This window comes from Canis lupus, chromosome 17 (assembly GCF_011100685.1).
Source record: "Canis lupus familiaris isolate Mischka breed German Shepherd chromosome 17, alternate assembly UU_Cfam_GSD_1.0, whole genome shotgun sequence".
NCBI classification, from domain to species: Eukaryota; Metazoa; Chordata; class Mammalia; order Carnivora; family Canidae; genus Canis; species Canis lupus.
The window spans coordinates 57,681,983-57,704,489 of NC_049238.1; the positions used below are offsets into that span (position 1 = coordinate 57,681,983).

Here is a 22,507-nt window from a genome sequence, read left to right on the forward strand (position 1 = left end):
CCTACTTTCAGGCTTAGCCCTAATACATCTTCTATACTTTGGCCATAATGATCATTTGAAACCATGATCTGATGCCAGCTCTTGCCACTGATATTAGGGTAGCCTAAACTCCTTAGCATGGAAGACAAGTCTCTTTATTACGGTGTACCAGTCCGGTTCTTCTTCCTCAATTGTCCAAACTTACCCAATATGTTGGCTAAGTTGAACCACGCTAATTACTATCCCCAACATGGGTCTCACTCTTTTACTCATGACATTGCACAAACTGATGACTCTGTCCAGAATTCCTCATTCTCCTTCTCTTACCATACTCCTTCCCAAAGTAAATTAGGTGTCCTAATTCTTACTAGGCCCCCAAAAACCCCAGACACTATTTATCACATTCAACCTGAGATGCCTGGTTGCTTGTGGATACATGTCATCTGGTCAGATCTTCCCACTACCTCCAAGAAAGAAGGAAGTAGGAGCCATATCACAACAGTCTTATTCTCTCATTTTTCTATGTCATAACATTAAACCACTTTCTCATTCCTTTCTTCATCATTCTGCCTGTCTTCTCATTTTTTAATTGACCCAATGAGTTCAGGTAGAAATGTACCCAGAAAGTTACGTGTACATAAATAGCCAGATAACAAAACTTCACACCGAAGGGAACATTCTAGAAGTATTTATTTCATTGCTGGCCACTTGGTTGCTGCATGCAACTCTCAACAACGAGCTGCCACTCCACTTCGGTAGAAGAACCAAATGCTATGGTACCACTAAGGTTTTCAGATTTTGAGGCTTTTATTACCAACATCATTACTCTAGGGACAAGCTTTCTAGGGACTTAAAAGCACTTAATCTCTATAAAAAGTAACTTCGTATTTCATGCACAGACTCCAATTGGTAGATTTAAGTCCAAACTGGAAAGAAAAAAATTTATTCTAGTTCTGTAAATTATCAGGAACAAAATAAGCCACTTCTTCTTGCTTTAAGGAAATAGGATTGTTTTTTTCCCTATCAGGAATCAGGACAGTAGCTTTGATGATTCCTTAGTTATAAAATTGTTTACTAGTTAAAGTTCTCTCCAAAGATGTTAAGAAGTTGGCTCATTTTCCTGTATGACTTTAAAGAAATATCTGCAGTATGTGTAAGTTCCAGGTTATACTGTAGACCCTTGTGATAATATTTAAAAGGTCTATTCTCCTCAATTAAAAAATCCTACCTCAGAAGGTAAAAGGAAATCCCCATCATCCCTGAGCAAAAAAGGGAAAAATTGCAGGTACTTTTATTTGTTAATAGAAGCCACTGAAATGAGTTACCTATCTCTAGAACATTCTCAGAGAATTTACATAAACTGAAGCAGGTATGAGGTGTTCTCAGAGACCTTCTCAGATAAATATATTTAGTAGTTTGAGTAGCTGCTCTGTAAAAATTTAAATCTAACTACATAGCTGAACATTTTCCATTTTGAAATTTGAGAATATCCTGAGAGAATGCTTATGGGACATGAAACTACTGTGCACAGAGGAATTTTTTAAATGTCAGAAGGAGGAAAAGAGAATGGGGAAAACTACTACTAGAGAGTAGAGAAAGTAAAAAGAGGCAAGACAAAGCTGTAGTGATGGGCTGGGACCTATCTTCCCATTAAGTCGAGGGGCTCTGGCTAGCCGTATGCTATACTTACTCTTCTATTACTACAAACCGGATGCTGAAAAGTAAAAGTAAGAACGTCCCAAACTAAATTTAAGTCTTTTACAAAGTAAATGACAGAAAACACTTTAGCTTCTTAATCAAGGAGTGCTATAATATAATTTCAAGACATCTGAATATAATTCAATTATCCCTAAAGCAGTTGTGCAATAAGCAAAATGTCATAAAAGGAAAACAAAAAGGTTAACTTCCTACAGGGGCCAATAGACAAGATCTTTGCAGCACAGCAATTAACCTTCACATAGTGGAGTCTTTTTTACAAGGCCATCAAAAACTTAAATTACTGAAAATCACAAATGTCACCAACAAAAGGAATGTTGATTAGATACAGTCAAAAACCTTTCCAACGGGCTGCCTTCTCTGAAGGAATTTCAGACTGTTGCTAGCACAGGCTAAGCCAGATCTCACTGATGGCTCTATTAGAGAAAGAAAATGCCCCACTCAGTGCTATTTTAAAAATGTAAAAACACTGGGAGGGAAAAAAACCAAAATAAAACAATCTACTGTTCCCTAACATATATAGCTCAACACCCAGAGAAAGCCTCTGCCCCCAAAAGAGACTTTCTACAAAGGGGTAAGCTTCATCAAATGAGGTGTAACACTCCATTTTCAGGACATGGCTTTCCTTGCAAGGTCTTTAGAAGCAAAAGTTCCACTTGGAATTCTAATACACATCTCTGTGAGCTCAGCTTCCTGAAAACATACACCTGCCGGGTTCTAGGTTTACCCTTGCCAGTGACTGGATACACTACTTCACAGCCACCAGAATCGCACATACACTATTAACATGATGAAAAATACAGCGACTGCTGCAAGTTTGGCGTAAGTGGAACGCATGTTCAAGTACTTCGCATCCTGGCGGTATTTCTTGGACAGACTGGACAGATTGTTAGCCTTTGAATCCAACGCTGTGAAAGAAGAAAAAAAGGAAAACAGTGATTAGTCTCTGAAGTATTCTCTCTCATGTATTTAGCATAAAAATAACTTAATTGAGTGGCATTATTCCAAAAAAACCACAAAGCTTAAATTGTCATTTTTATTTCAAGAGTTAGGTTGCATATACTGATTAACCCATGATTCTAATACACTGTAAAATTTATACTGCATTTTAAAATTCCCAGACTAAATTATGTTCAAATTCTTGAGGCTGTACCATGAGGTGGTTAATTAAGAGTGCTGGCTCTCTGGGCAGCCCAGGTGGCTCAGCAGTTCAGCGCCGCCTTAGGCCCAGGGTGTGATCCTGGGAGTCCTGGGATAGAGTCCCATGTCAGACTCCCTGCATGGAGCCTGCTTCTCCCTCTACCTGTGTCTCTGCCTCTCTTTCTCTGTGTCTCTCATGAATAAATAAATAAAATCTTAAAAAAAAAAAAAAAAAAAAAAGAGTGCTGGCTCTGGTCTCAGGTCTTTGGTTCAAATCTCAGCTGCACCAGCCATGTGACATTTGTCAATTTACTTCGTGTCCACTAAGACCCTGTTTCATCATCTATAATATGAAAGTAACAACACAAACTGTACCATAGGATTTTAGGTACCTGAGAATGCCTGTAAAGTGAACACAATCCTTCCATATAATAAGCCTTTGATAAGTGTTAGTTGATAATAATCATCTTTTAATGCTCTAAATCATATTCTCTCATATCTTAAAAAATGATAATCTATGTAAGAGAAGACTCAGGTAACCAGAAAATTCAATGAATCAGAAACTGAGTATTGAGTTATATCTCAATGGTGACTGCTACCAAATTGCCAAAATTCTCCATATGGTAAAGACTATTATGATGCTACCAGAAATTATATTTCAACAGACACTGGAAAGTAACTAAAATATAATCACAGGTGCTGGACAACCACCAATAACTACTAAATTAAGCTTTTTAGGACCTTTTGCAAAGTTTTTTCTAAAAGGATATCTATAATGTGGCTGCCTTCTATAACTGTCAACCGAGCAGGTAAGAGAAGCAACCAGAGGGATCCCTGGGTGGCGCAGCGGTTTGGCGCCTGCCTTTGGCCCAGGGCGTGATCCTGGAGACCCGGGATCGAGTCCCACATCGGGCTCCCGGTGCATAGAGCCTGCTTCTCCCTCTGCCTGTGTCTCTGCCTCTCTCTCTCTCTGTAACTATCATAAAAAAAAAAAAAAAAAAAAGAAATAAAATTTAAAAAAAAAAAAAAGAGAGAGAAGCAACCAGAGAGAAACAAGCTAGACTGGAGTAAAATACATGACATATTTTAATAATAAAAACAAATTCTCGGGATCCCTGGGTGGCGCAGCGGTTTGGCGCCTGCCTTTGGCCCAGGGCACGATCCTGGAGACCCGGGATCGAATCCCACGTCGGGCTCCCGGTGCACGGAGCCTGCTTCTCCCTCTATGTCTCTGCCTCTCTCTCTCTCTCTGTGTGACTATCATAAATAAATAAAAAAATTAAAAAAAAAAAAATTCTCAGTGTGACATGTGAATTTTGATCATTTTACTTCTTTATAGTTTTGAAAAAACTATTTTGCAATATGAATTTGTTCTTCCTTAGAGAATACTTTTGGAATATTTGAAGTTGCTTAACAAACTGAGTTGATTGAGAAATGTGGTATTACTTAATGACAAAAACATGACAACCACTTCTAAATTAGCAATTTGACCTGTAAGAAAAACACTTAGTCACACAAGAAAAGTTAGGAGATGAGAAATAACCATGACAATGCTGTGAGGAATCTTTCCAACCAACCTACTAAAATGGACACGCCGCTGGAGAGAGGTTTTTAACTACTATATATGTAACTATATCCCCAGGGCCCAGAACAGAGTCTGGCAATAGTGCTCAAAAAAAAAAAAAAAAAAAATTTGCTAAATGAATCTAAATCTGCTGAGAATAACTGGGCAGCAGAACAAGTATTAGCGAATATTATACGAAATAAGCAACAGGTAAAAATAATTTCTTTACATAGGAACATTTGGAAACACATGATATCACAAAGACAAAGCCACTACTGGGAGAAGTCATTTAGCAAATATTTATGTTATAGTACCATGCAAAGTGTCAGAAGATACAATGATGATTACAACATACATGACCCCTGTATTTGGGGAACTCACAGTCCAGTAGGGTGCACCTCTGAATGAAAAAACAAAACCCATAACTTAAAAGAAACAGGTATTTTACGCAATAAAAATAGGCATCATTTCATATTGCTGAAAGAATCCACAGGGACTACTTTTGAGTCCTAAATGCAAGGCAGGCTAGCTATAAAACTAAAAATGAAAAAACGGACACCTGGGTGGCACAGGTGGTTGCACATCTAACTCTTGTTTTGGCTCAGGTCATGGCCTCGGGGTTGTGAGATGGAGGCCCATGTTGGGCTCCGTGCTCAGCAGGGAGTCTGCTTAAGACTCTGCTTTTCCCTCTGGCACTCCTCCCTACTCAGACACTCTCTCTCTCATACATACATACATACATACATACATAAATCAGTCTTAAAAATAAACTAGGAGGGCATCTGAGTGGTGCAGTTGGTTGGGCAACTGACTCTTGGGTTTCAGCTCAGGTCCTGATCTCAGGGTCCTTGAATTAAGCCCCATAGCAGACTCTGCGCTCAGCATAGAGTCCACTGGGGACTCTCTCTCCTTCTCCCTTTGCCCCTCCCCATCTGTACTCACTTGCTGTCACATAAATAAATCTTAAAAAAAAATTAGAAAGAGAAAGAAGGCATGTAAGATGGATTCTTATTATGAAGAAGTCAAAAAGAGGAAGAAAATATTTTTTGAGGTAAGCTAATCTCACTATCTTCAGATGTGCTCTGTTCAGATGTGCTTTTTCTTACTCCCTCTTAAAATCCCACTCTTAACTTTTTTTTGATCTATCCAAATTCAAGAAATCTTCCCAGTTCACTTTATCTACTTCCCGCTACATCTTACAGCTCTTATTGTTTATATATCTATTTAAAACTATCACACTGAAGATGGACAAAGACTTGGAGAGGCCATGGGTTCTAGGCAATAGCAGTGTGACTCAAAGTAAACTACTTAACTTTTCCGAGTCTCTGCTTTATCTGTAAAACTGGTTTGATACCACCTAATTTACAAGGGATTACCCTAAAGCATAAGTAAGATGTATGTATAAAGTCCCTCTGGAGCACCTGGGTAGGATAAGCATCTAACTCTCCATTTTGGTTCAGGTCATGATCTCAGGGTTCTGGGATCATGTCCCGTGTCAAACTGCGCTCAGCACGGAGTCTGCCTAAGATTCTCTCTCTCCCTCTGCCCCTCTCCCAGCTTGTGCTTTCACTCTCTTTTTCTCTCTCACATAAATAAAATCTTAAAAAAAAATAAAGTCCCATTACCATATTGCCTAACACAAAGTAAGTGTTCAGTTGATGTCTGTACCCTTATACTATAAATTACTCTGTGACAATGACAATGTTTCTTATCTTTCCAATTAGATGAAGCTACTAAAGATTAAAGAAGGGATCCCTGGGTGGCGCAGTGGTTTGGCGCCTGCCTTTGGCCCAGGGCGCGATCCTGGAGACCCGGGATCGAATCCCACGTCGGGCTCCCGGTGCATGGAGCCTGCTTCTCCTTCTGCCTATGTCTCTGCCTCTCTCTCTCTCTCTGTGTGACTATCATAAATAAAATAAATAAATAAATAAATAAATAAATAAATAAAAATAAAGATTAAAGAAATGTACAACTGACCCTTAAACATGGGTTTGAACTGTGTGCATTCCCTTATACAGATTTTTTTTTTGAGGGAATACCATAGATGTTTTCTCTTCCTTATGATTTTAATGACATTTTTTTCTCTAACTTACTTTATTGTAAGAATACAATATATAATATGTGTAACGTACAAAATAACATGTTAACTGTTTACATATTATGTACAAAATAACATGTTAACTGACTGCTAAGGGAAAAGCTTTTAGTCAACAGCTGGCTATTAGTAATTAAGTTTTGGGGAAGTCAAATGTTGTATGTGGAGCCCCTAACCCCCATACTGTTCAAAGGTCAACGGTCTTCTTTTCCCATCAGTACATCAGCTTTGAAGTAACCAGCAAAGCACTAGATGAGAATCCTTTTACACTTTTGATAAAATGATTATATAAATTTGAAATCAAAGAAAAACTGCTCTCGTCTCTTTTATCCCAGGTAGAAACTGTTAAGTCTGTTATGATGAAAATTTACAGACTCACTCATCTAACATTTGATGTTTAAAGAGTATGAAGCTGGGACAACTGCTGACTAGTGACATAGAGGTTACAATTTGTAGTTTGTAATAAAGGAAAACCCATTTACTCATGAATGACATCACAACGTTGCGTTCATGAAATACTCATTAAAGCATTACTGTGAGAACAACAAAAGAAGTATATGAAACAGATACAAAATACGTAAATACTACATTTAAAGAGTACAGTAAACACTTAGGTGATATTTAAACATTAGGCAAATATATATATTTTAAGGCAAATTAGGAAAGTACACCAAACACATACATGCACAAATACCCAGTATGTGCTTCAAAAACCATTACCTAGCTAAGTGTCTTAAAGAGTTTAAAGGACAAAAGAGATTAATGTGATGTGGGCTACTAGAATCAGGGAAGGCATCTTTGAAGAGGCAGTTCTTATCTGGATCTTAAAGAACAGGTCCAGGATGGTGAGGAAGCTGACCCAGCTGAGGCGGAATGTTTGGGAGCCACAGAGCATGAAAGAAGTTTGAAATCTTCCACGACAGAGAGAACATAGTATCTTGCACATTACAAACATGCAATAAGAATAAAAGTTGAAATCAAACTAGATCTTATCTTGTGGTCACAGATTTTAAAAGTTTTTCAGAAGAGGAATGCCTTGATAAAAATGGCATTTTATGACATTTGATCTGGCAGCAATAATGTCTCCCAAAGTGACTAGTCAGGAAACCACTGCAATAAATCTTTGACAATTTCCTCTCATTCTTCATTTCCCTTAACTTATGTGTTTCTGTAAATATTTACTTAATGTTGTAAATATCTTGGAAGCAGTAATTGCTTCTAATATGGAATAAGACCTTCTCACCATTCCAACTCAACAGAAACTAATCACACTAGGGAAAAAAATAATACCACACTGGAAGTTTTGTAATGTAATCTATCTCTACGAGATAAAATGTTTAACAGTACTGGATGAGAGTCTAACAGCAAAAAAAGTATCCCCAAATAAGCTATCCTTGCCTACAGGAAGGACTCGTAATGCTTTACACACCTGAGAGTGCTTCTCCCCGTTGTAACACTTCTTCAATATTGGCCACCATGATCCTCTGCACATCTTGCAATTCAGTGTTGATGGAGCCTAGGTTTCTCCGAGCACGGCTGTCAATGTAGAGCTTCTTGGTTTTCTGAATGTAGGTATCTGGGATAATGAAGAAAAGTGACCATGAACAACTGTGTCCATCAAAGTATTGCAGGGATCGGGAAGTTCTGAGCTTAGTCCTGGATCTGCCAATGGTCCATGGCTAACCAAGCTCTTGAATGAGCATCAAAATTTGAGTTTTGATTTCTTCATCTGTAAAATGGAGATAGATGACCATTCAGGAGAAATGTCCTCTGCATACGTTCAAATGAGAAGTCTGCTCTCAAGGTCCTTAGAGAAATTAGGCCCCATTGTAGTAAGCCTTTCGTGAAAGCAGAGATTTTCAAACCATGTTCCGAGGATCCTTAGGGTTTTACTACTTAATGCTTTACATTCCCTGAAAAGGATACTGGCAATAATCTCGCATCACTACAGGTTAACATGGCAAGCCTTATTCTATCATCAAAAGCGGGAAAAATATTGTCCTCAAGTATTTTCTTTAACATACATTCCTAATTTCACTCTGTTCTTAAGCTTCAGGTAAAGCAAAATCCCACTATAAAACTGTAGTTTTATTCATGATTAGCCCATGTCTGTATTTCTCAAAACTGTAAAAAGAATGACTTATTATTAAAGATTATATTTTCAGTTTTTGGCAAAAATCCTTTATATGAGTTATATGAGTTAGATACCTTTCATTTGCCTCTTTAGACCTCCTCTCCACCCTTCTGCACCACACTTTCTACTTTGGGAAGCTGACCTACATGTACTACATGGTCGGCTCCTTGCCTTGGAGCTTCCACTTAGGTTCAGCCAATGGGGGAACTCCAAGGGTAAGACATGAGAGCGGATAGTGACGTTAGGATTTTTATTCCCCACCCTCTCCCTGATAAGTCACCCTGGCCTGGCAGTAACTCTCCAACCAGAGGTTACTACTCCTCTCAAGTTGGCCCTCTCCTTTTTCTCCTTTGCAGTTCTAGAAACTGCTCCTTTCTCTTATCCCCTCAGGCCTAGGGATGAAAACAATTACACTGTTACTGATCTCAGATTACAGTACCTTGTAGTTCACCTATACCCCATTCATCTTTGTATATAATTCTTTAAGCTAATTTGAGTGTACCAACTATTCCCTGTGTGATCTTGATATAGTAGTCTTATTTTATTTTTTTTCTTGGGTTTACTGGACCCTTATTATCTTTAAAAATAAAACCTGAAAAAGCAGACATTATAAAAATTGGCACTTGAAGAGTTTATTATGAAACACTGGAGTATTTTGCTAAATTTTATTTCTAAAAGTAAGATGACCATTTATCAAGCAAACTGGAAACACTTCAGAAATTCGGATACAGTAAAATGCATTTCTTTTTTAACTAAAAATATCAGTAATGTAGTCTAATCATACATACTCTCACTTCTCTACTTAGGGTACCCAAGACATTTCCTTTGATTTCTTAACATTAGATGCTTTACTGATGATGAATCTTTCCGTAATTATTGTACATACATGGATGGACATCCACGCTCACTATTTCTGCATGTAATAAATGTTATCCACCCGTAATACCATACCTCTTCCAGTTTTGTTTTTGTTTTTTTTTTTAATTAGAGGATCTACAAGAAACAAAATACCTTCTTTCTGATTTCCAAATTCTGATCTCCAGAAAATGAACCTTACTGGGCAGGGCAGGGGGTGGGCTCAGCTACTATACACCAGTCAAGCAGATCTTTGGGAATAGTTCTGATGACTAATCAAATCAATCATAAAAAAGATCAAATGGCAACAAGTTCTAAGAAAATCAAAAGACCAGAGAAAATTACTTAGGAGAAAAAGTCTCATTCATTCAAAAGACAAAAAGAGATGAAATGGAAGAGACAGAATCCAAAACTTCAGTAAGAAAACATCAGGGAAAAAAAGTGACAAAATTATTATCAATGTAACAAACAGCTTCTTCTTATCGTTTGCTCTCTTGATATAAAGAGCAAAAACTTACCGAACTCAATAAAGGAATAGGGCCTAGACACAGTGGGCACCTTCTTCCCATGCTGTTCATCAAACTCTGAGTGCAAATCTTCCAGGTAGGCAAAAGCCAATTTCTTAGGGAAGGCAGCTTCACACAAAACCAAATAACAAACTCCCTGCTCAATAATGTAGCTGGAGAGACAAAAAAACAAGAAAAAGTTGTCTGTAAAATAACAATACCCCCAACAACTTGAAGCAGACTTTCAGTGCTTTACAAACTTTTGAAAATATTCTAGCCTAAGCCCTTTGAGGCTAGCTAAGTCAAAAAATCAACTTCAAACCACAAATGCTTAGAATCAGAAAGCAAACAATGTCCCATTATTAGAATTATATTCCAAAAGGAGTATCTAAACATGTTTATTATAATTGTTTATAATTCAGTAAAATATCTTAATACCTACGACTTTTTCTTGAAAACAGAGTTGTGACTCCATCTATCTTTTGATTATGTATGAAAACAACTGTGCGTGTGTGTGTGCGTATGTATTTTTTTTGTTTTTTTAGATTTTACATATTTGAGAGAGACAGAGAACATAAGCAGGGAGAGGGAGAAGTGACTCCCCACAGAGCTGGGAGCCCAATGTGGGGCTCAATCCCAGGATCATGACCTGAGACAAAGGCAGATGCTTAACTGATTAAGCCACCCAGCAGCCCCTGGTATACACATATTTAAACTCCTCCCAGTTACAAGAAAAACAGGGGAACTGGAAGTTGTTGTGGATACTTAGAATTTGGAAGTTAATGCTACAATGTTTACTGAGTACAGATAATGACCTTAGGACAAATAATATTCCCTAACTTCCAGGATAGAACTCTATATCAACTATCCAATATCAGAAACTATCCAATAACAGAACTGACTTCCTCTTATGAGCGTGAGCTCTCTGGCATTCTGGAAGGAATTATATAACTACATGTCTGAGAGGTATTGGAAAGAAGTTAGGTTACTCAGTGATTTTCAAATGTCTTTTTAGCTTTAGTATTCTTTTTATTTCAGCAATAATTATATTCAGAAGACCCAGTATGTACATCAAATAAAATCAGAAGGTCATCAGTTTAAGTGGAGTGTAAGGGCCCAAAGTACTATATATACCCCAATCCCTACTCTTACTATGAGGCTCCTTACACATCCTAGGACTCCACAGAGCAGTTTAGAGTGTATTATATAATCTCTCGGGCCCCTTAAAATGATGATGATGATGATGATGATGACGATGGTGAGACTGCTGTCCTATCTCTTGCTTGGGCATCTGAATCAACTGCTCCCAGACCATCTTCTAAATTACCAGTGTTATTCCTAAAGAGTAAATATGACTGTATTATCCTGCTTAAAAATTCTGAGGGTTCCCTAATTCTTTTTTTTTTTTTTTAAGTTTATTTATTTATGATAGGCACACAGTGAGAGAGAGAGAGGCAGAGACACAGGCAGAGGGAGAAGCAGGCTCCATGCACCGGGAGCCTGACGTGGGATTCGATCCCGGGTCTCCAGGATCGCGCCCTGGGCCAAAGGCAGGCACCAAACCGCTGCGCCACCCAGGGATCCCGGTTCCCTAATTCTTATAAAATAAAATCATACTCCTTGATATAATACTTGTGGCCTCCACAACAGGTGTAGGTCACATTATATCATGCTGTTCTCCAAACTTACGTTCTTTTATATCCTCATGGACTTCTGCTTATATATAAATATATATTTCTAATTTTTAGTATGTGTGCTGCCAAAGCAAGCACTACATATATATTTCTAACTGTAATATTCTTTGATGTACCTGGAGAAACTTTTGTTCATTTTCATATGCTTGATTCTACTATAATTTTTTCCATGAAATTTCTCTGTATTGTCCCTCGCTCTATCCCCTTGTCTCAAATGTATTCCCTACAAATGGAAATTTAATGCTTCCTTCCTTCTACTCAGTTTAATTTAACTGAATTATAGCACTTCTTGCCCTGCGGTATCATAGTTTAGTTGTCTGAATATGTGTTTCTCTCTGCTACTAAGATAAGCTCATAAGAGCTATGGATGTTAAAGGCAGAACTTAACATACGGTCTGGCAAAAAATAGATCTTTAATAAATAGTCCTTTGATGGAAATAACAGATGAGATGAGATTATAAAGTTCCTAAAGCAAACCACACAGAAGAAAAAAATTTCTTTTCAATTCCACTAGAACTTCCCTAGGTTTTTTGTTCCTAACCCATGGTAGAGATAAAGATACCATACCTATATAATTGGGTGCCTAGATTATTTTTGGATGTTAAAATTAGATTTATAGAAAAATGTTACATATACTATACAAATTAATACCTTATAAAACTTAATATCCACTACTTTCTTAACCAATAAACCAGGGTTTTGTTTTGATTTTGGTTTTGTATACTTGTTTGTTTCTGATGGGTGGAGGAGGGTTTTTTTTTTTTTTTTGCCTTTCAAGTTAAACACAGCAGGTCCCTCCCAGGTCTATTATCTTAGCCTCAGTTCCTAAAATAGTAATAAGGATTATTCAGCTAATCCTATCTTATTTTCCTTTGACCTTCTTGTTCTCTTTTTCTAATCCTTCCTGTTTTATCACCCTCAAACTTGACATACTAAACATTTAATATTAATTATTTGTAGATATTTGAAATTCAATTAAGTCCTTTTGATCCCTCTCTTGGCTATATGCATTGTCTGTAACCGATGATTGAGATGTTCTTAAATTACCTTTTTAAAATTTTTCTTTTTTTTTAATAACTAACATTTACTGATATTCTCTATGTGCAAGGCAAGATGTCAAGAGAGAGATTCCTTCATTATCCTCATAAAACCATGACCATTTTCTCTATTTTAAAAAGGAAATAGAGGCCTAGAGAAGTGTATGAGTTGTTTAAGGCTGTGTTAGTAAATGTTTGAGCAAGAGTACTAATCTACATACACCTGGTGCTAAGAGGTTCCTAAAGCAAACAATTATCTATTACTGCATAATGGATACAGCATCCATTAGACACAGGATAACAGATTAACTTATTGTATGCAAACTGAATAAACAAACCAAGATTTCTGTTTTGCAGAATTGGAGCCAGGGAAGTTGTTTTCATGAAGAGGCTGTATTTTTAAAATTTTCTTTACTTTTAAAAAATTGTTACCATTCTTATCAGGTGCTACTTATATCTACTCTATCTCATACTAAATGATCACAAAGAAATAGGATTACACTCACTGGAAAGTCATGGCGCCAGCTTCCAAGGTACATCTGGTAGGGGACTGCTCATTCAACTTGCGGAAGAGTTGCTTGGCCTGACTCTGGTACTGTTGAAGATCCCGGCCAGACTGAAAGAAGATATCTTCATTTAAGAACTTTGCACACATACAAAAAGACATAACAAGTAATGAGCAGCATCATACTACAAGGACACTATATAAATAAGGTCCTTCATTAAAGATGAAGAAGATTCATTTTAGCAAAAGAAAAATGGCCTACTTTTAGAGCAAAAAGAAGACCAAACCCCTGGCTGTTCAAGAAAATCACATTAGGGCAGCCCGGGTGGCTCAGCGGTTTAGTACCGCCTTCAGCCCAGGGCCTGATCCTGGAGACCTGGGATCGAGTCCCAAGTCAGGCTCCCTGCATGGAGCCTGCTTCTCCCTCTGCCTGTGTCTCTGCCTCTGTGTATGTGTGTGTGTGTCTCTCATGAATAAATAAATAAAATCTTAAAAAAAAAAAAAGAAAATCACATTATTTGCTAAGAAGCAAATTGTACTTCTTTTTTTTTAATTTATTTATTTATTTATGATAGTCACAGAGAGAGAGAAAGAGAGAGAGGCAGAGACATAGGCAGAGGGAGAAGCAGGCTCCATGCACCGGGAGCCCGATGTGGGATTCGATCCCGGGTCTCCAGGATTGCGCCCTGGGCCAAAGGCAGGTGCCAAACCGCTGCACCACCCAGGGATCCCCGCAAATTGTACTTCTTAACTGTCTTTAAGGCACTCAACTTTCAACCCAATGTTCTTTCCACTATTAGGTCAGTGGCCTCCTCCTAACTCATTTCACTTGCACACTTATTGGCACATAATTGCACAACATATTCTATACGTGGGAAAATCCTGGGAACAATAGACTGTGAATTTCACTTTTATCCTGGAATATCAAACAAAATCTTCCACAAAATGTTACAGAATTGAGCCATTTCAGCAAAACTAAATGTATGCACCCATACCTGCAAAATTACTAGGAACACTATCATGCAACTGGGTAAAAATGAACAAGAGTAAGGGCTGAGATTGGAAAGTCAAATATTCTTTACTGAATAAATCTATTTGGTTTCTGAGTTTGGATAGCAAGGAACATATACATACAAAATGAAAATAACAATATTCAGATGAAAGAATTACAGGTAATATTTTTTGAACAATTTCTAAATAGTTTAATAATTTAAAAAAATGAAGGAAAATAGTCTACTGAGGAAAATAGCAGTGCCACCGCAAAAGGAGAACATCATATCCACTAACCTCTTAGATCCAAACGAGAAAGAATGGAATGGAAAGCAAATATACTTTATTTATCCATACACTGGGTAGGGGGGAGGCCCTTCTGTCATATGATAGAAAGGAATTACTTTGTTTTGAATTATTTATTTGGATTGAACAATAAAACACAGTCTCTCCTTGGTAGGTGTTTAATAAGTAAATATTTGCAATAAAAAAGCGTGGTTTTTTTTAGGTTCTTCCTCAAAACGCATTGAGGACTGGATTTGAGGTCTAACTTTTAGAAAATACAAAGTGAAACTTATAAATTCTAGATAGTGAACCACTGAGCAAGAGTAAAAACAAGGAAGCAACGATAAAATTGTGAAAGTGGGAGACAAGCAAACATACAAATATAGGATTCTAAGCTATATTTAAAAATGATGAACTGGAAATTTCAGAATGAGTAAGAAAATAAATAAGTATAAAATGAACCAGGAGAGTTAGACAGATGCCTCTAGAAGTATCAATTTGTAGATTTATCTTGCTTACTACTGTCCTATAGCAATGATTGGTTATAATACTCTTGAGAAAATTTCTATACTAACACATATGTATATTTATGTGTATATTTACATACTAACAATACTTTACAGTAATTAATATTATAATATATATTAACATTATTCTATTAACCAGTACTGCATATATTTTTTTCATGACTAGTCAGCTAGTAAAGGAAAGTGAATACTATCAAATGCTTTTGAACCTGTGCACAATATCCTCTGTTCCTAAATTTGAATGGTGCTTGTCAATTTGTTTGCTTCACTAATGCCATTAGACAAGGCATTCAGAAGAGATCTGACCCCACAACATTAGATATAAAGGGATGCAAATAAAGTTGGAAATGTTACTAAAGTGCCAAGAAATAATATCAATGTTGATCAATGATTTTTTTCAACCTTGGCTTTACACTAGAGTCACTTGGGTATTGTACAAAAAACTAATCAAGCACTATCTCCTCCACCCCCAAACCAATTAAGTCAGTATCTCAGAGGTGGAACTCAGAAAATGGTATTTTAAAAATAACCACAAACCACAGATATTAAGCAAAAGTGTTTTTGACAGTTAAAGGCAGTAAGCACCTTAAAGAAACTAGTTGAAGAAATAAATGGCAAAAAATTGTCAAAAAAGACTGGTACAAATCCTTTGACTTTATAAGAAGCATTGTAAACATTACTTCAACCTAAGAGAAAAAGACTAATAATTGTATAGACTACAAGAAACTATGGCCAAAAGTATGCTATAGTTCCAGGGATTTATAATGAACAAAGTAGTAATCTCCAATGTACAACACTGAGATTGCATAGAGATTATGGCATGCCAACCAACATTTTACAGTGCTGATTCCAATAGCATCACCATCCCTGAGAACGCAATGCTGGCACAATCTTTCTGATAGTTACTTTTGCAACATGTATTAGAAATCGTAAAATTTTGCATATTGTTTTATCCAACAATTCTGTACCTTTGAAAATATACATACACATCATATGCTAAAAAAATAAAAACGCATATAAAAATAAAAAACAAACATTCGGTAATTGAATATAAAATTGGTTAAATAATGTAGTGTATTTATATAGTGGAATACCATACAGCCATTAAAATGTTGTATAATGGGATGCCTGGGTGGCTCGGTGGTTGAGCGTCTGCCTTTGGCTTAGGGCGTGATCCCCAAGTTCCAAGATTGAGTCCCACATCGAGCTTCCTGCATGGAGCCTGCTTCTCCTTCTGCCTATGTCTCTGCCTCTCTCTCTCTCTCTGTGTCTATCATGAATAAGTAAATAAAATCTTTAAAAAAATGTATAATATTTAATTACAGGAAAAGATATTCACACACTAAGTGAAAAAAATCAGGGGGAACAGTCTTACAGTACTATTCATTATTTAATTTTATACACACATATAAAAATTAAGGTTATACATTAAAATGGATATAATTTAAGTGGGGATTTTGGTAATAATCACCATTAACATTTTGATCCTTTTGTTTATACATATTTACTGAATTTTTTTACATTAAACACAGACTAGTTTTGTAACAGGGAAAATTATTCATTTACCCACTCCTCTTTATTGCATATTTGTGCCCACAAATATGTACAGTTCTAATATGAGCTTTAAGGAAAAATGATCTAGAAAAGATTTTTCAGAAATAGGCAAACTAATGAAATTAAATAAAAACTCACTTTCTGCCATCCCAGCCACTGTTCTAAACGCTTTACATAATTTAACTCAAATCATGTTTACAACTATCCTATGAGGTGATTAGAATCATAATGTCCATTTTCTGCACAAGGAGTCAAACCTGAAGGACTAGGGGCCAATGGGGAGGGGCCAGAACTTAAACCCAGGTATTCTAGTTCTGGAGTCTCTGTTCCTAAGCATGCTATACCACTCTACAGTTAAAACTGCTTTGGTGATCCACCTTCCAGGTGATCTTACTATTTGATATTAAATCTAATTCACAAGAAATGCTCAAGAAACTTTGTGGCAGTTTTGCTTTTAGGATTAAAGTCACAAAGGACCCACAGTCACCAGACTACCTAAAAACAGTTAGAGTCTTCATTCTGCTTTCCACTTCATCTAGAACAAACTTGATGAATCTTGCATACAGTATAATGGAAATACGTATTAGCAATCCAATAACGAATTGGCTGTGAATGTCTGGACAAATTCTGAAACTAATTTGAGGTCATCCAACAGCATATTTAGGATTTGGCTCTATGTATAATATAAAAGGTACAGGGTTGAAATTTACCACACAACTACAATACTTTTTATTGCTATTACTTAGGACTCCTGAACAGTTAATTATATCAAATGCCACCTTTTGTCTTTATAGGAATGTTTACCTAAGCTCTTACCTTTTTTAAATACATAATACTTCCTTTATTTATTATGTTCATATATAGTAAATCCTTGAGGCCTTTAAATTCATGAGTCTTATGAACATTTTGGTTATGATAAATTACAAAATGCCAAGAAAGATTCTTTGAGATCTCAAAGTAAGAAAGAAATTTGAGGAGGAAGAGGTGCCTGGGTAGCTCAGTTGGTTAAGCAGCTCTTATCATTTTTAAATTCCTGCTGAACTCAGCTGGTCAAAGGCCAGAAGCACCAAGAACCAACCATTTTCCTCTAAAAGCAATTACAGAAAGGTGACTAATGAACTCTCAATAGTTGGGGGAGGGTGGCAGTTTAAATGTACAACAGACTCTCTGCTCTTTTGGTGTTCCCTGATGAATACTTGGTTAGATCAAACACCTTCAAGTCCACAGAGCTGAGGCAAGATGAAAGAAAAGAGAATACCCTTCATTTTGAGGTAGAATAGAAAAGTAGATGAAGAAATAGCAAACATCAAAAAAGGAGAAACACACCAAAAAGATAGAAGAAAGGAAAGAGAATATCTGAATCTAGGTTTGAAGAGAAAAGTTCATCTCTCTACCACCCTATGTTGATATTTCTAGTTGAGCAAAGAGGAAAAAGTGCATGAGATACACTGCCTAAATGATTTTTTGAATTTTAATCTCTATTGTATTATCTGAGTAACTGTTCATCTCCAATAATAAGGCAGTTTGTACAGGACTAGCACCTAGTAACCACCTAACAGCTGATATCTATTATCGATGTAAATTATTGAAAAAGTACATTGAATTATTTGCATTGAACAATTAAAGTACTTAACTATAAAACTATTAGGCTGAAATATCCATTTCTTAAAAAGCTATTCTGGATTCCTAAGAAATACATTATTAAAAAGTTTTACAACAACAACAAAAAAGTTTTAGAACAAGGCAGTGAAGTGTACCAGTTAGGCACTAAGGCTCTGGTCTAGAGTCAGAAAGATATTGATTAAAAATAAATGGTTCTTGGGACGCCCAGGTGGCTCAGTGGCTGAGCGTCTGCCTTTGGCTCAGGCCGTGATCCCAGAGTCCTGGGATTGAATACCACATTGGGCTCCCCGCAACGAGCCTGCTTCTCCCTCTGCCTATCTCTCTGCCTCTCTGTGTCTTATGAATAAATAAAATCTTTGAAAAGCAAAAACAAAACAAAACCAATGGTTCTTGGGGTGCCTAGGTGGGTCAGTCAGTTAAGTGTCTACCTTTGACTCAGATCATGGTTTCAGGTCTGGGATGGAGTCCCATGTCAGGTTCCCTGCTCTGAGGGGGGAGTCTGCTTCTCCATCTCCCTGTGCCACTCCCCCTGCTTATGCTCTCTCTCTCAAGTAAATAAAGAAAATATTTAAAAATAAAAACCAAAAAAAATAAAAAATAAAAATAAAAACCAATGGTTCTTAACCAGGGGTGATTCTGCTGATCACATCTGGCAATGTCTGGGAATATCACACAACTGGAGGGGTGGTGGTGATGGTAGTGCTACTGCTATCTAAGATGGAGAGGCCAGGGCACTGGGTGACTCAGTCCGTTAAGTGTCTGCCTTTGGCTCAGGTCATGATCCAGAGGTCCTGGGATGGAGTCCCACATCGGCTCCCTGCTCAGCGGAGGTCCTGCTTCTCCCTCTCCCTCTGCCTGCCACTCCCCCTGCTTGTGCACTCTCTCTATCAAATAAATAAATAAATAAGTAAATAAATAAATAAATCTTAAAAAATAATTAGATGTAGAAGCTATAGATATTAGTAGACATCCTACAATGCACAAGACTGTTTCTCACAACAAAAAATTATCTGACCTAAAGTTTCAACAGTGCTGACATTAAGAAATTGATGAAGGGGATCCCTGGGTGGCTCAGCGGTTTGGCGCCTGCCTTTGGCCCAGGGCGCGATCCTGGAGACCCGGGATCAAGTCCCACGTTGGGCTCCTGGCATAGAGCCTGCTTCTCCCTCCTCCTGTGTGTCTGCCCCTCTCTCTCTGTCTATAATAAATAAATAAATCTTAAAAAAAAAAAAAAAAGAAATTGATGAAAAATTCCATAATGCTACTTATTAGCTATATGACTCATACAAAAAAACCTATCACCTCTAGACTGGGAGATTCCTCATCTATAAATTATTAGGAATATTATAATATTATTAGGAATAATAACTATCCTAATATGATTGGTATGAAGATTGAATGAAATCATATACTTGACAGGCTTCAGCACAGTGCCTGGCATGTAGCAGGTATTCTATAAATGTTCTGTACACTATCATCATAATAAAAATGAATCTAGTTTTCATATTTTTGCAGATATTAAAAGTTTAGGAAAGACTTTATTATTCAAAGTCCAAATTCCTAAAGGAAATAACTATGGAATTGTCATCATAACTATGGAATTTCCACAAATATTTTTGTGGAAAATTTCTTTTCATGTCAGTTAAACATAGTAACCCATCTTGGTAGACGAACCCATCTTGGTAGACCAAATTCTAATTTGGAATTAAATTAAGAACACACAATAGGGGTGCCTGGGTAACTCAGTCAGTTGGGCAGTGACTCTTGATTTCGGCTGTGGGGGATCCAGCCTGTGAGGAGTCGGCTTGAGATTCTCTCCTTCTGTCCCTCCCCCAACTTGTGCATGTGCACACTCTCTCTCAAATAAATAAAATCTTAAAAAAAAAAAAAAGAAACATACAATAATATACAAATTCTTTTTTCAGTAAAGTATAAGGCAGAGAGTACGGAACTACTAATACCAAGTAGACTTTCAAATTCACTTTGTATTCTTTGCCCACGTTGAAATCCAATGCAATTAACTGACCAGACTTCTCCCTGGGGAAAATCATTTCCCAAACTACATACATACCCTTCAAGGAAATGTTCCCACACTATTCCCTTGTTTAAGTCATGTTCCTGCATTTAACATTTCTCTGCTTCTAGAGAGAGGTCCTAGAAAACTCTTAACAAATTGCAAGAAAAGTATTTTGCAACTGAAAATCAAGGACACACTGTATTTTTCACATATATCAATGATTAGACTTTGTTTTATGCAATGAATAGAAAACATTTCACTTAGCATGACTTGCCACTTCATGATCTGTACCACTTTTCTCCTAAATGTGAAAATAAACATATTTCCAAATCAGACCTAAAAAAGGCATATAACCAAATAGAAGCTTTCCTAATGACTAGACAATACTGTCAGGTTAGATGTCATTTCTCCTGGGAAGACTTTTCCTGGTCTCCCAAAACCAACGTAAATACCTTTTCTGTAAGGTAAGAGTGAGGAAAAAGAGTCTTTTACCTTTACCTTTCCATAAGATAATAAAACAGCCATTGAGCCTTCTTCCTTTTCCATAGCAGTTTTGCTATATTATAATTGCTTGTTAGTTTTCTGGCTTTTCCACTAAACCATAGCTCCATGAAAATAGGGACTGGGTGTTCTGTAACCTCCTGTATTAGCACCATGCTTGACACAACGGATGTATTTAATAAGGGCATTTTTTTTTTCTTCAAGAATATATGAGGGGACGTCTGAGTGGCTCAGTAGTTAAGTGTCTGCCTTTGGCCCAGTCTTGGGATCGAGTCCCACATCAGGCTCCCTAAGAGGAGCCTCCTTCTCCCTCTGCCTGTGTCTATGCCCCTCTCATGAATAAATTTAAAAAGTCTTTTTTTTTTAAGGACTATATGAATGAAAAGTCTAAGAAGAGATATGTGCAAAATAATTTTTTCTACAATTCATCTTTTTTGGGGCATTGAGTTTTTTTTTTTTTTTTTAACTACTTAGGATGTATGAGAAAGTAAAATAAAATGGATCACTTTAAATTACCTACAAAATTTTCCTTCTCAGGCTCCCTTCTTCAGAGACTGTCCAACCTTGCTCCGGAAACCTGTCCTCGCAACACAAACTTCCCTTGTGATTCTAAGGCACCAAACAGATTCTATCCAAAATATCTGGAGCTGTTGTTGTTTTAATCAATTCAACACACTTTTCAGCACTTACCCGCATAAAACTGCTGTTGTGAAAGCTAAGAGAAACACAACAATGATTAAGATCTGCCGACTGGGCAGCCCTGGTGGCTCAGCGGTTTAGTGTCACCTTCAGCCCAGGGTGGGATCCTGGAGACCCAGGATCGAGTCCCATGTCGGGCTCCCTGCATGAAGCCTGCTTGTGTCTCTGTCTCTATGTCTCTCATGCATAAATAAATAAAATTTAAAAAAAAAGATCTGCCGACTGCCTCCTAGGAAACTCAAAGTCTTGAAAAATAAAGGAAAACAGATAAAAGTACAAGGCATTACAGGAATACAACACAGGAGTTGTAATTCCAACAGTAGGAATGCAGGAAGGCTTACTGGAGGAGGTGGCATTTGGGCATAACCCTGAAAGAAAGTACCATACCGAACTTCAAACAGGCGTCTCCATGTGGCAATATTATTCCACCCACTTTAAGGAGATGTCATCATGATAGGTCAAGGATCAAGTGCCACCGCAAGAGAGCGTGAAGAATTTAGAAACTGATTCCCCAGGGCCTGTTAGTCAGCCTTGACAGCAGCAGGAAAGGAGAAATCCCGAATGTTAACAAAGTCTCTAAGAATCCCACGACACAGGGTGGCCCCATCAGCCGAAACCACCCCTGACACGGAGCGCCCTTCTGGAGACAAACAGGTAAGACAGAAATAGATCTCTGCCAGGAAAGTCTCCTAACAGGTCGTCTCTCCGCTGCCAGAAGGGGTACGAGATCAACTCAGAGGGCTCGCGAGTGCACCCGAGGTCGCTAGGGTCGCCTGCGTTCTAAGGAGAAATCCGGTAGGGAGAGCGGAGCCCGACAGGGACCTGGGGTCGCGGGGGTCTCGGGCTCACCTGTTCGTCCTCCTGCATCGAGGCGGCCAGCGGGAGCCCGTCCGCCACACGGGCGATCATCGTAAGCAACACCATCTTCACGGGCTTCAGGGGTCCAACGCTGGCCCGGGTGGCCCCAGACGTCCTGACTTCCTCCGCCGCGACAACAGTCAGACGTCTACCTTAGTTCCCAAGACCCAGCTGCCTGCGTCTGCGCTTCCCGCTGAGGTGGCCGGAAACCAGTTTCGGAGCTTCCGA

General features: G+C 37.7%; 1 protein-coding gene across 1 annotated transcript; it reads right to left on the bottom strand.

The window, feature by feature from the left end:
- Positions 1–651: 651 nt before the first annotated feature.
- On the bottom strand, positions 652–22,507 carry SEC22B (SEC22 homolog B, vesicle trafficking protein). Its single transcript, XM_038561935.1, has 5 exons — positions 22,271–22,507; positions 13,227–13,336; positions 10,002–10,162; positions 7,924–8,070; positions 652–2,603 (listed from the first exon to the last, which is right to left on the bottom strand). The coding sequence occupies exons 1-5, from the start codon at positions 22,343–22,345 to the stop codon at positions 2,449–2,451; spliced, it is 648 nt and encodes a 215-aa protein (XP_038417863.1). The 5' UTR covers positions 22,346–22,507; the 3' UTR covers positions 652–2,448.